We start from the raw sequence: 13,721 nt of genomic DNA, 5'->3' as shown, positions 1-13,721 counted from the left end.
CCCAACAGTCATGTGGGGCAAAATGATTGGTTGGAAACCAGATTTTTTTAAAACATGCCTACACTACTGCCATTGTTTGCACAAGTAAATGGAACAAAGTTCATGACGTAAAAGTACTAACAAGTTGGCACAGATGAAAAGTACACCTCAACATCATCAACAAGCCATTCAACATCCTAAAAACAAGGATTTTACATCAAGCTTCCTAAAAACAGGCCTGATCTACCATTCATGAAAGACTTGGTAACTAGCGTTGATGAAAACAGACAAAATATAATGAGCAAGTCATAATTGATTCGGAGAGTCATCGTTGTTACACACTGAGCACAGCTGAGTGACAGGGCAGCGATTCGTCCAGGTAAGTGGAATCATGGCAGAGCAGGTTGACGCTTTGGAGCCATGGGCAGCTGAGTGATTGGCCCATGATTGTTGTGCCTGGTTTAGTATAGCTTCGGCTAATCCGATTTCTATTGTTGCGGTTCTCGGAACAGCATGCACACAACAGATAGGTGTCCCAAGACAGTTATTCCATTATTATACGTGTAGATAGTCCCCTTCCTTTTGTCTAGCGGGACAACAAGGGAGTGCGTTGCGATGATCTCATGGCTAGGGTTGTTTAAATCATTTTCTCCTTCATTTCATCCCAACTCTTCTTCTTTTCTGATTATTCCTGAGGTAATCAGCCATGTGCGCCTTCGCTGTAAGGTGGGGCCTCGTGGATGCCAGCGCATGCGGCGCCGCGGTGGGGAAACTGCGGCGCCGAGTCATGTGGTGTGCTTGTTGGTGCAGGATTATCGAATCGAGCTTCCGATGATCTGGGGAAGATTGCCGGTTGCATTAAAAAGGCATGCGAATAAATATCTCTTAAGACGCTGCACGAATGGTGTTTTTCACGGCACGGGAAACACGGCTAGCACGACGCCCAAGCTGCACGAAACACGTACAGAGGCCAATAAAGACAACTCCACACCATGTTGGGCAGGATACAAGTGTGTGGGAAGAAGCGGCTCGTTCCTTTTCGGCCTCGGTGTCCGGCGCATATTGGTGTTCGCCCCACGCGCATGCTAGCGGAGTTGTGTGAATGTGGGCGCTGGCCACGTGCGTAATGGTGGAGCCGCGCACACTGTATGGAATGTGCTAGAAAGCAGACACGTGCACCACCCGTGAGACGTGCACGGATTTGTCCATGATGGTGTACCTTCGGTCCTCGCTGGCAGCAGTGGATTCTCCACGGATGGTGAACGTCTTCTCGTCTCTACAGCCAGCGAAGCTGTGATCAAGCCGAGGAATGTACAGTGCGGGCCACGTTGGCACGCGCGGAGCGAGCGCGTTGATCGACGCTGGTCGAACGCCTGAGCGGGCATGCGGGACCCTCGACCGGTCACCCGGGCACAGCCCGGGGGTTTTTGCAGGACAATTCACGTGCCAATTTCGGTGTGGGCGATTCATGTTATCTCGTGGGGTCGGAGCGAAGTATATCCGCTGTTTGAGATGGCCTTGCCACAAAATAAGTGAAGTGGTTTTCGGCCCAAGATAGCAGGCCACGTGAGGGGTCGGGGCCAATCGGAGCGCCTGATTCAGGTGATGACGTTTCGATTCGATTCGATCCCCCCACGCGGCAGGTCATGTAAAGGCCGGAGCAGTCCCTCCGCCTTTCTCTTGCCTTTTCTCTTGCCTTACCTCGTCGACACCGCCACAACTTTCCTCCTGCTCCCGGTCTCCGCCTCCTCATCTCCACACACACGATGACCCCACCCGCCTACCTGGTCCCGCATACTACTCCACCCTCGCACTCTGGACTCCGCCCCTTCTCAACTCAAGCTCCTCTTTTACGGTGCCCAATTCCAGGTTCAAAACTCCTTCTTCATCGGGGTGTGTGTGTGTGTGTGTGTGTGTGTGTGTGTGTGTGTGTGTGTGTGTGTGTGTGTGTGTGTGTGTGTGTGTGTGTGTGTGTGTGTGTGTGTGTGTGTGTGTGTGTGTGTTCTGGTGCCTGTCTGCTTAAGTAAGATGGCAGAAGATTGTTATCATTATTATTATTATTGTTATTATTTTCACGTTAAGTCTGCTCTGTGTCCCCTTTTGTAAGTTGCCTGTTTATTGTCACACCACACGCTTCTTTCTATCTCTGCACAACACACTCCAATAAATATTCACTGCACCACATATCTTTCCTCGCCTGCTTGTAAATAAATTATTATTATTAGGAATGTTCCCTGCTCATTTTTGTCTTTTCTTTCATTGATCCAGCATGGTCTGAATCCTACTTTAGCCAGGACTTTATTCCCAATGATCCGTTCCTTTTAGCCGGTACGTACTTGGCAGTGTCGCTCGGCTGCATCCGATCCGGAAAAGTGATCCGATCCGGTAGAGTGATCCGGTTCGGACAAGGCATACCGAGGGCATGTTCCTCGGTAATTAAAACACGTGATTCATTAGGTAACCTGATTAACCCATAGACGGGAGGACCCTAGGTCACGCGTTTGAGTTATTTGCGTCCACGGTCGGTTCAGCGACCCACCGCGTCACGGAATTATCCGTGTGCGACGGCCTACAATTCCGGGGAGTCTGGTGGGAATCGACATAGCTTCCCCCACCTAGTGGTCTTCTCACCCGACCCCCCCCGGCCCGCAACACTATTATCATTCTGAAAACTCTCATGTAAAAAAGTGGTGGTAGAGAGGTGTAGAGCGACTTGAGCCTCAACAGAGCTGAACCAAGACAATCTACAAATTGTATACATTGCATAGAAATTGTATAAATGGCAAGAATTTCAACTCCACCACACCCATGTGTACGATTGTGAGATTGGTTCAAGCCTGAGACATTGTGAGCAAAAATACTCAGCACCAGACCATGTTTTTGTTCCAGGTAACCATTGGGTATGGATCTCGTGCCATCACCGACAATTGTCCAGCAGCAATGCTGGTTTTAGTGCTGCAAAGCCTCTGTGGCCTGTTCATCGATGCGGTGGCGTGCGGAGCAATTATTGCCCAGTTTGCGATGCCCCGACGTAGAGCACGCAGCGTGCGTTGGAGTCGCTACGCGGTCGTGGCACCGAGGGACGACCACCTGGTTCTACTGCTGCGTTTTGTGGACCATCGGCGGAGCGTACTCCTGGGTGCACGGATAAGCGGTCGCCTCATTCACATTGCGCACACTGCTCAAGGAAACACAGTCGTGCTGCATCAGGAGGTACCACATTGTCAATTTGTTGTGTTGTACATATACTGTACCATGCATGGTAAATTAATTAATGGATAACCAAGTGAGAATACTGCTAATCCATTCATGAACTAGAAGGGCACTCGGTAATCGGTTGGACAAGTGGCAAATTTGATCGGTCGAGATGGCGTAATATTTTGTCCAAGTACTGATAAACTGGAGATTTTTGAAAGTGCTAAGTAGGTGATTGGTATTCGAGAATGTTCAAATGTATAATTTAATTAAAATAAAACAAAAGGTTGAAAATAAAAATAAAACGTTGTAGAAAAAAAACAAAAACAAACCTTTTTGCAGAAGTTTACCGCAATCAATGCATCATGTTTTACACCACCTTGTCTAACACATTAAATTAGTTATTGCCTGTTGTTTGTGTCCTTTATGACGTCCCTAAAAACGAAGGTTCCTGTTTGGAATGATTTTCCGTTTTGTTTGAATGCCATGGTCGGGTTGTCGCCGACTCAACCGTCTCCCCCACCAAGTTTCTTGGTGAGGACGGTGTAAGATATGAACACCCAGCAGGATAAAAAACAAAACTTGTCAAAGGGCGGAGGAGCTCCTTGTGAGCCAACGGCCATCCATATCTAGTGCCAACTGTGTCTGCGGACGTCCTCCTGCAGTTAGGTTACTTTTGATCAGGAGGTTGGTGGCAGGATTTGCACTCCAGCCACCGTAAAACCCTTCATTCTGCAAAACATTATAAAAGCAAAAATAAATCTGAAAACCCACTCCGTGGGACGACCTCATGTGCAGCTGCCCTACGCAGGGCAGCTCACCAGATGACGGGATTGGAGCAAAGCCTTCGGGCCCCCAATCCTTGATGATAGAAGGGAAACCACAGGATAACATTTCCAGGTCAGATTACGGCAGTGTGTGTCGGGATGGTGCTGAGGTGTCGTCCACCAGACGACGGTCTCCTTGGGTTAACTTGAGGTAGTCTGTTTGGGTGGGTGCCTGGTATGTCCTATCCCAAAGAGAGGATGATCACCTGTCTGTTATCATCTGAGTTCAACGTTTGGACATCGGTATTGTAGTACTCTCTTCGGTTCGGAGGCCGGATTGTGGCGAGGTCATGTGGGGTGGTTACACCAACTCTTGGTCTGGTCGCTCTGATGGTTACCTTGCCCAAGGGGTTGCTGTAGCTGTGTCAAATAAGCTGACTCCAATGATAATAATTGAGGTAGCACCAGTCAAGAGCGTATTATGAGACTAAGGATTTGTCACTCGTTAGGTGTCATTTCCCTGGTCTGTGTCTATGCTCCGACTGAAGCGAGTGACCTCACCGTGAAGGACGCATTCTCTGCCACGCTCGAGTCTGTGGTTGATCAGTGCCTTGAGGGATTTCAATGCATCAACTGGAACTGATAGGGATGGTTATGAGACGTGTGTTGGTCCCCATGGGTCAGGAACTATGAACCAGAATAACACTAAGTTCCTTGACTTTACAAGAAGTCATGGACTTAGGGTGGCTGGTTCATGGTTTCAGCGCCCACAAGCTCATCGCTGGACTTGGTATTCCAACGCTGGTGGTGTGGCAAAGGAGATTGACCATGTGCTCGTTGATGGTCACTGGAGAACGATCCAGAACTGCAGAGTCTGCTGGAATACTCAGTTCCTCATTACTGACCACAGGCTTGTTGTAGCAACTCTGGAGTTGCAGCTTAAATACAGGAGAATGGTACCATCCCAGCCAAGGCTGGATTTTGGCAAACTTAAGGATGAGAGTGTAGCTGAGGAGTTTGCGAACAGGATGAGTGGAGATTTGGGCGGTCTGGGTGCTTTGGGGGGTCCTGATGAGGTGTGGAGTGTCTTCAAGACCACCGTCCTTGATGTTTCCGGTGGATGTCTTGGAACTCACCGCAGGGCAAAGAAGAATTTTCTCTCAAGGGACACTGGATACCATTGACCAGAGTCACAGGGCAAAGCTTAATGACAGAGCTGAGCTGTTCAGGGAGCTGAGGCGTAAAACTGTACCTGCGCTAAGGGTGGACAAGTAGGCCAATGTGTGAGGAATCTGTGAGGGGGTAGAGCATCAATTGTGGTCAAGTGATTCTCATCCTGCTTACAGGGGAATTCATGCATTGCGTTTCTCCAAGCCCATCCCTTGTTGTACTGCAGTTACAGCAGAGGGTGGAGTTCTTGACAGAGGAGTCCGAGGTGAAGGCCCGCTGGGCCGGTTACTTTGAGCGGTTGTACCAGGCTGATCCACCAGCTGTCGAGTTGGATGTCAGGGGTGTTACAATCTCTATTGCTGACCCTCGAATCAACTGTGGTCCATCTTCGTTTGTGGAAACACAGGCCGCGTTGAACCAATTGAAATAGGGGTAAAGCTCCTGGAATCTGTGGTATCCATGCTAAACTTCTCAAGGCTGGTGGAAATGCTGCACTCGTGTCGTTGCATGCAGTTTTGTGCTCTGCCTGGAACACAGGCATCATCCCAACTGACAGGAAGAGGGGCCTTGTTGTTACTCTCTGGAAAGGGAAGGGTGATCGCCAAGACTGCAACAACTACCGAGGGGTGACGCTGCTCTCAGTGCCGGGCAAGGTCTTTGCTCATATAATTCTTGATGGAGTTCACCACCATCTGCTTGAGCACCAGCGTCCAGAGCAGTCAGGCTTTACACCAAAGAGGTCAACGATTCACCGTATCCTTACTCTCCGGGTCATCACCGACGCAGATGAGAATTTTGGCAGGGGCTGCTTGCAGCTTATGTTGATTTCTGTAAAGCGTTGGATTCAGTGAATCGGGATGCCCTCTGGAGGATTCTTGGTCTTCGTGGGGTGCCACCAAAACTGATCGATCTGATGTCTGAACTCTACTCTGGTACTGAGAGTGCTGTGAAGTGTGGTGGTACCATCTCTGACTTATTTCAAGTTATTACTGGAGTTCGTTAGGGGTGTGTACTGGCCCCCACACTTTTCAGCATTTGTGTGGACTGGATTCTGGGGAGGATGTCGAAGAGATCAAGCTGCGGTGCATCGTTTGGGAATGTCAAGATCTCTGACCTTGGTTTCGCAGATGATGCAGTCGTCTTTGCGGAGATTCTGGATATCCTTTTGGGGGCCCTCGAAGTGCTGAATGAGGAGTCAGAGCCGCTAGGATTATGGGTTTTCTGGGTTAAAACTAAGATCCAGGCTTTCAATGACATCTTGGATGCTGCTGTCCTGTCTGTGTCTGTTTGTGGTGAGGATGTTGAGGTCGTGGAGAGATTTACTTACCTTGGCAGTGATATTCACATCTCTGCTGGCTGTGAGCCAGATGTCAACAGACGTCTGAGTCAGGCCTGGGGAGTCATGGATTCACTGGATCATGGGGTGTGGCGCTGCCGGTACCTGTGCGAGAGGATGAAAGTCCGAGTCTTCAGGTCCTTGGTACTTCTCGTCTTGCTCTATGGATGTGAAACTTAGACTCTGACCAAGGATCTGAGACGGAGACTTAATTCCTTTGGTACCAGGTCTCTTCAGAGAAACATTGGATATCACTGGTCGGACTTTGTGTCCAACGAGCGGTTGCTGAGAGAGACTCAAATGAGATCTGTTACCCGTGTTGGCCGTGAGCGTCAGCTGCGGCTGTATGGACATGTGGCTCGTTTTCCTGACACTGATCCTGCTCAATAGATTAGCTCAGTGAGGGAGCCTCGTGAGTGGAGAAGGCCAATGAGCCGACCATGTTCCTCGTGGTTGCAGCAGGTTGGTCGGCATCTGAAGGAGATGGGGATGGGCCAGGCATCTGCCTGGGGGATGGGCAGACGGAGGCCCCGGGAGTACCAGCGGAAAGTGGACGCAGCAACGCGCTGCTCCAGCATCTGCTCCCATACCTGACCTGACCTTGACTGCCAGACAGACTAAAAAATACCTTTCTACTTTGTGTGCATGCATGTTTGGTACGAGATTCCATACAATTTCAAAAAAGCAGAGGCAAAAAATGGTCCTGCTAAATTTGCAAGTTCGTGTTCTGATTCGTGTTCCACAGTTTTCAAAATATAAAATTCAATGTAAATTAAGTACCTCGATCATGGACTGACATCTGTCGACAGACAGACAGAGAGAGAGCGAACCAATCCCTTAACCCCATCCTATCACTTCGTGCATGGATAATTATGCTTTCCTGCACCATTTATAGTTTGGTTCCATCACGTGTACATCAAAAGTTATAAAAGTTACAAGTTGCGCAAAGGACTTTATGGACATCCAGTGTCATGGATCATGTACCAATTTGTGTCATGGAAATAACATGAAAAAGTTGAATTGTTTGGGATTTCAGTTTTGGTGAAACATTCTTGATCATTATTGCAAAGTCCTAAGGAATTTCTCGGTTCAATAAGTGATTTACAAGGAAAGAAATGTACGGTGGTCACCAGGTGGTGGAATTCGTGGTGGATTCCAGCTCCGAGGTGCCGTTCGTTGCTGCCCCCATCACTGCCATGCACGTGATTGATGGACGGAGCCCCCTACGTGCCCTCACGTCCTCACGGCTCCATGCATCGCACTTTGAGCTGGTTGTTATGCTGGATAGCATCAGTGAAACGAGCAGCGACACGTGCCAGGTGCGTGCTGTCTCTGCATGTCCACTTGCACCAGTGCCTGGTTTCTGGAAGATAAGCATTACAGTGTACTGTGAACAAATATTACATTGAAGATAGTATTGAAAATCCGATAGGAAAGCGCAGAGGTAAGCACACCATCCTTCGAGCTGTTGTCGGAATATGCATCGTTGGATAAGTTCCTCGCAGGTAGGGTGTTACATCACAAAGTGTGCCATCCATTGGTTGGACATTAAGCCGGGTATTCCATGTGATAACATTAGTCAATGGATGTTAAAGATCCCACGGTATGTTATGGGAAAAGTAGATACTCACTGATGAACGTCTGAAAGTTTGATGAAGATCCGTTCTGCCATCTCTGAGAATAATGGTGACATGCATAGACACGGACACAAAAATGGCAGACAGACAGACAAACATCTCTGTTACAGCACAGATTTTCTTATGAAGTTTTATTTTATTATATTATTTTTATTTGGCTCACTTTTCAAAGTTGCTTCTGTCACTTGTTTTTTTTTTCCCCCCTCTATTATTTTCACTTGTCTGCCAATTCCAGTCCCCTTGACGTTGAACCCTGACCAACCTCAGTCATATTGCCAAATGAACTCTGACCCACCCCCCACATCACCCCTATCCCTTCTCTCTCTTTTACTCCGACGAAGGGTTAACAAAGATTAATGGCCGAAAGGTCAGCTTCTTCCTTCTGCCAGTTAGCACACCTATGGTGGGCGGAGGTTATGTTTTCACCCGTCTGTCTGTCTGTTCGTCACGATTTTTGGCCACAGTTTTCAAACAATCGTTCTGAAATTTTTTTTTGTGGATGTGGATGACTGGTGAAGGATCCGGATCTGGATCTGATAATTTTTTTTAATGATTCTTCACCATTGAGAGATGGGGCTAAACTAATATAAAGCACAATATCTGTAAAAGTTGAGGACGGATTCAAATGAAACTTGGTGCACAGGTTGGGTGTGTGACAAGGACAAATTGATTCGATTTTGGTGAAGATCCAAATCCAGATCTGGATACGAGAATTATTTAATTTTTTTTTAAAGTGATTTTTCACCATTGAGAGATCAAGCCAAAAACGCTATACAGTACAAACATGATATTTCAAATATACCTCAGTAGAGCGCATATACCTCCGGCAGGGTGAAACAGTTTACGTTTTGTATCCCACTGATCGGCCAGATCTGGATCCGGACCTGAACCAGAATCTAATCGGCTTGCTCTCATCACCTAACCAACTTATCCACCAAGTTTTGTCCGAATCCGTTCATAACTTTGTGAGATATCGTGCTTAGACAGACAAACAGGGGTGAAAGAGCCTCCATCCACCTTCAGTGAAAGGAGGTACAAATGTGTGCACCCTTCGGCATTTGCTTTTGTGAGTGGAGTGACAAATGAAGCCAATTCCCTGAAGTAAACAAACTTTGTACCCAATATATCCGCAATGACATTAATCACGTCTTATGGGCCTTTTACTGAATCTCGATTTTCTTGTTAGATGTGTTTGAACTCGTAACATGACAAACTTAATTTATTTCAGGCCCGCACATCATACCTTCCGGACGAGATCATCTGGGGGGGCCATTTCTGTCCCCTGCCTATCGTCGCATTCCCTACCGTGCCATCTTTCCTCCCGTTGACGCGGTCCCACCGGACGATGTTCCGGGTAGACACGAGGAACTTTGACCGCACGCTCCCGGTGGAGACACCGCACTGCCTCATCTGCCTGAAAGTGGGTTCGTGTGAAGATTGCAAGAGCGGAATCCCAGGAAAGAATCCAGCATTCGAAACTGATGAGGATTCCACAAAACCTGTTCAGATTACAATGCCCACAGACATTCCTGACGATTCTGTCCTGAAAACAACCACATTTTAAGGGCAATCACCAGTCAAAACTCGGTCAAAAAAAATCTTGCACTCAGTGGTCACAGAACGTCACATAATTAAATGAGGTATTTGTTACATCATTGTATTTACTAACGTCAGTTTGTCTGCAGGCAGTGTTCTCTTCCAGTGACGTAGGGTTGTGAAAAGTCTTTTCCTTTTCAGAAAGCCCTTGCAGTTTGAAGGATTTCATGTCCTTGGCCACATGACGTAAAAAATGGGACAGATTGAGTGACTTAAAATGAACACAGATGAGGTTGGGGTGATGGAGAGGGAAAGGTGGGCAGGGGAGTTTGGAATGGGTGGGGAGAGAAGGGAAAGAAGTGACTCTACCATGTTCAGGATTGAAGTAAGATAATTTTTTTATTTTGTTTGTATACAGGGAGTCAAGGCTCATGGAAGAGCTCAAGCACTGAATGGATCATGACACAACAGAACAAAAGGAACAGTAGAGAGGGGAGAGAAACACCAACAGCAGGTTTGTAGGACAAAATGGAGGAAGACTTGGACAAACAATGGGTGTGGGGAGGATGCATAAGGGTGCTCAAGATGGATACAAAAGGAAACTCTCAGGACAGGAAATCCAGAAATTGGGAAGCTGGTGTGAGTTAACAGGGGTAGAAAAGATCATGGTGTTGGATGGGGGTGATGTGAGATGGTGGTGAACAGCCGTCTTGAAGATCTGGAGGGAAGAATATGTTAGTTGGTCCCACAGGTGGGAAAGAAAAAAACAAAACAAAGCGGAACGAATGGTCTCACGCTCTGTAAAGAAAAGCAATCGACCAGAGGTCTCGCTCTCTGTAGCAGTGTCCTTTGTTTTGCAGAGTGTGGCGAGTCCACCATGTTCTCAAGTGAACGCATCCGCATCACAGATGCAATGACTGCAGACTCTGCTTAGAACAAATGCATCTACTTAATAGTACAGAATCACACCTGTGTTGTGGCCCATACTCCTCCATGGTGGTGCTTTGTTGACTCACTTCCTCACATTTCCAAACTTGATTTTGTTGGTTTTCAAGCCAAAATCCATCGCTATTGGCTGGCAAACGCCTCCATATTGGTCAATCACGCATGGTCTCATGGGAAATCAAATGGTTGTTATAACATTACTATGAATATTGGGCAATGGACTTGGAAAAACAACTGATACCATTTTATCCTCTTTTCTCTCTGAAGTATTTTTTTTTTCTTTACAGGAACAAGGCTCATGGAAGAAAAGAGTAGACCTGATAGTGAGACAAATATTAAGGGAATGAACCATTAGGAAAAGAAGTCACAAGGAAAGGAAACACTGAAACTAGCAACGCATTGCTTGCTTAGGGTCCTGGAGGAATGAGCGAGACAAGACAAAACAGCCTCTGGAAGGTGGTTCCATAGACGAGAGAAGCGACCAAGACAAGAATCGAGGTGTGCAGTCAGCCTTGATTCAGGAAGTTTAACCAGGAAGGGGATACTGGAACAACAGGTGGATGTTAGAGTTCCTGACGAGAGAGAGACAGAGACAGAGACAGAGACAGAGACAGAGAGAGAACCTGCTTGCAATGCTAAAGCATTAGACCTTGTGCTTTGACTTCATCATGAGAGATTCTTATAATTTTGAGAGCATTACCTTCCACAGAATTCAGGAGAGATGGATGTGATGCTGCGGTGTCACTCATAGGAGAGAGCAGTACTCCATTGAAGTAGGAACCAAGGCCATGGTAGAATGTGAGTAGTTCTGATCGTCCAAGGAAAGACTTGGATTGATGGAGGATGCCCTTTCTGCGGTTGGATTTTGAGGCCAGCTTTGCTATGTGCTCGGCCCAGGAAAGGTCATGGCTGATGGTGAGGCCTGGAGGTTCAAGAGACTGAACCTCTTTCCAGTGGATGACCAAGGTAATAGATAGATGTGTTTGTTTGACTATCATTCTGGAGTGATAGGGTGCGACTGAGATTTTTCAGGATTAAAGTACCTGTTCCATTTACCAGACACGAATCTCATCATTTTCAGATCAGCAGAGACACACAACCGCTGTCTGCCTAACACAGGGATGGGGGGACTGTACAACACAATGTGTAGTAGTCTTAAAAAAGAGAGGTTTTTCAAAGCATCAGAGGTTATTGATATCGAAGAGGAACAAGATGAGGGCTAAAACAATGCCTTGGAGAACTCCAGGCCCCAATGATAGAGGGGAAGAGGGTTCCATTCACAGGAACACTGACTGTGAGTGAGGGAAGTCAGAAATCCAGGAATCAAGGCAGTTTTCCATGCCACAGGTAGAGAGCTTGGCAAGCAACGTATGTCCAGAGTTGAGTGACTGGGATAGAATCCAAACTGATGGTGAGAGATCAGGTTGTTTGAAAACAGGAAATACTTGACATCAGAAGCAATGATGGATTCCATGACCTTGCTTGTAATTTTTATTGGTAGGGTCTGTTTTTGCACCCTTCTTGTGGATAGGAGTGTTGTTTGTTGGTTTACATGCAGAGGACAGACAGAATAGAGCAGATAGAGGGGGAACCAAGAACAGCAGAGCAGGATATGAGAACATGGGCACTGATGTCATCTGGGCCCATCAACAAAGCAGGGTCAAGGCCAGACAGAACCTTATCTATTTTTCCAGAAACCACATTGTTGAGACAATTTTAGGATCATGCTTCCTTCAACAATAATGCAGTTTTCCCCCAATGTTAGCAAACCACAGCATGGTCCAATCCATAATATTCTGTATTACTCAAGTGATAGGGATGGATCAAATTTTCCAAAATATGACAATGCTTAGAAACAATCAGCATATTTAATTTCCTTGTGTTTTACATCAAAGTGCATTAACTACACAAGGGATTCTTATTTTTGTCCCATTCCCCTCTGACAAGATCGGAGATGGGAGACATCAAAATTAGCTCCGTCCGACTGATGGTCTGTCCATGTACTTTTGTGTATGTGATATTTCAAAAACCATTTAAAATTTAGCTTTCATATTGCATAAAAAACATGCTTTGTGCTTGACCCTTTGAGGAATGTTTAAAAAAAAAAATTTAACAGAAACCAATTCATGTCCTAAACTCTCCATCTCTATATCCAAACCAACTTGATCAAGTGACCTCCAAAACCCTTCCTTCTGCAGTGGGCAAGAACTTGACAGTTATTTTTTCTGGAAAGCACTGCATATGCATGGTGTGCCATCTTCAACTTTTCCTGGTCTAACAATCATAGCACTATAGTTAAAATTAAATAAAAAGTTTGAGATTCACATGGATTTAATTATTTATTACAATCACTGTCACTTTACAGAGAATGTTTGTGTTTTTAATAAAATAAAGTTGTGAACTGCTTTTTTTTTTTTTTTCAAACAAAATCTAGGCTCATTCAAGAGCGCGATGAGAGGGTAAAAGGCAATGCACCAACAGTGGGGGCGGTACGTAACATCTGGACACAGCAAAGGGATGCACAGGAGGAAAGAGTGAGAAAAAGGAAGGTAACATCACAACCTAGAAGTAAAAGTAGCAGGTTAATGGGGGTAGAAAAGATCATAGGTGAGATGGAAGATAACCTGAGATGGTGTGCATTGTTTGTGGCCGAGGAAGGAAAAAAAAAAAGAATTAAGATCCGAAATTCCATCTCATTGTTGTGTTTTTCACATCTTGTGTTCTCTGGTTTGAGAAATGTCTGTGCAGTTATCCCTTAGATTTTGGATAATACACAATGAATGGACTTTTTATTATGGGAATTGCAGCATGGGCATAGTACAATAAAATTAATTTATATTATTTCACATTTTAACTGGACTGGCACCACCCTTTGTTTTGTTCGAGTCTATGGTACAAGGTTGACCACCATGAGAGGTGAATTTAGTGAAAGCAATTACAAGGGCTAACCCACTGGGCTGTTAGTCAAATCACAGATCAGGTCAGGTCAGGTATGGGAGCATGTGCCAGAACAGCACGTCGCTGCGTCCACTTTCCGCCGATACTCCAGGGGCCTCCGTCTGGCCATCCCCCAGGCAGATGCCAGGCACATCCCCATCTCCTTGAGATGATGGTCAACCTGTTGCAACCATGAGGCACATGGTCGACCCACTGGCC

General features: G+C 46.4%; 1 protein-coding gene across 3 annotated transcripts in view; it reads left to right on the top strand.

Annotated features, from left to right (window-relative positions):
• Nucleotides 1–11,631, top strand: part of LOC147012822 (ATP-sensitive inward rectifier potassium channel 1-like) — a 73,784-nt gene extending 62,153 nt beyond the window's left edge. For all 3 annotated transcript variants that reach the window (XM_085854076.1, XM_085854077.1, XM_085854075.1), the window contains exons 4-6: nucleotides 2,869–3,192; nucleotides 7,581–7,766; nucleotides 9,313–11,631. In XM_085854076.1, coding sequence (XP_085710202.1) covers nucleotides 2,869–3,192; nucleotides 7,581–7,766; nucleotides 9,313–9,648 — 846 coding nt within the window. In that variant the 3' untranslated portion in view covers nucleotides 9,649–11,631. The remainder of the gene's footprint in view (nucleotides 1–2,868; nucleotides 3,193–7,580; nucleotides 7,767–9,312) is intronic.
• The last annotated feature ends 2,090 nt before the right edge of the window (nucleotides 11,632–13,721 follow it).

This window comes from Eptatretus burgeri, chromosome 14, assembly GCF_056783735.1.
Source record: "Eptatretus burgeri isolate ZD-2024b chromosome 14, Ebu_testis_v1, whole genome shotgun sequence".
NCBI lineage: Eukaryota > Metazoa > Chordata > Myxini > Myxiniformes > Myxinidae > Eptatretus > Eptatretus burgeri.
This window is presented reverse-complemented; position numbering and strand designations above follow the sequence as displayed.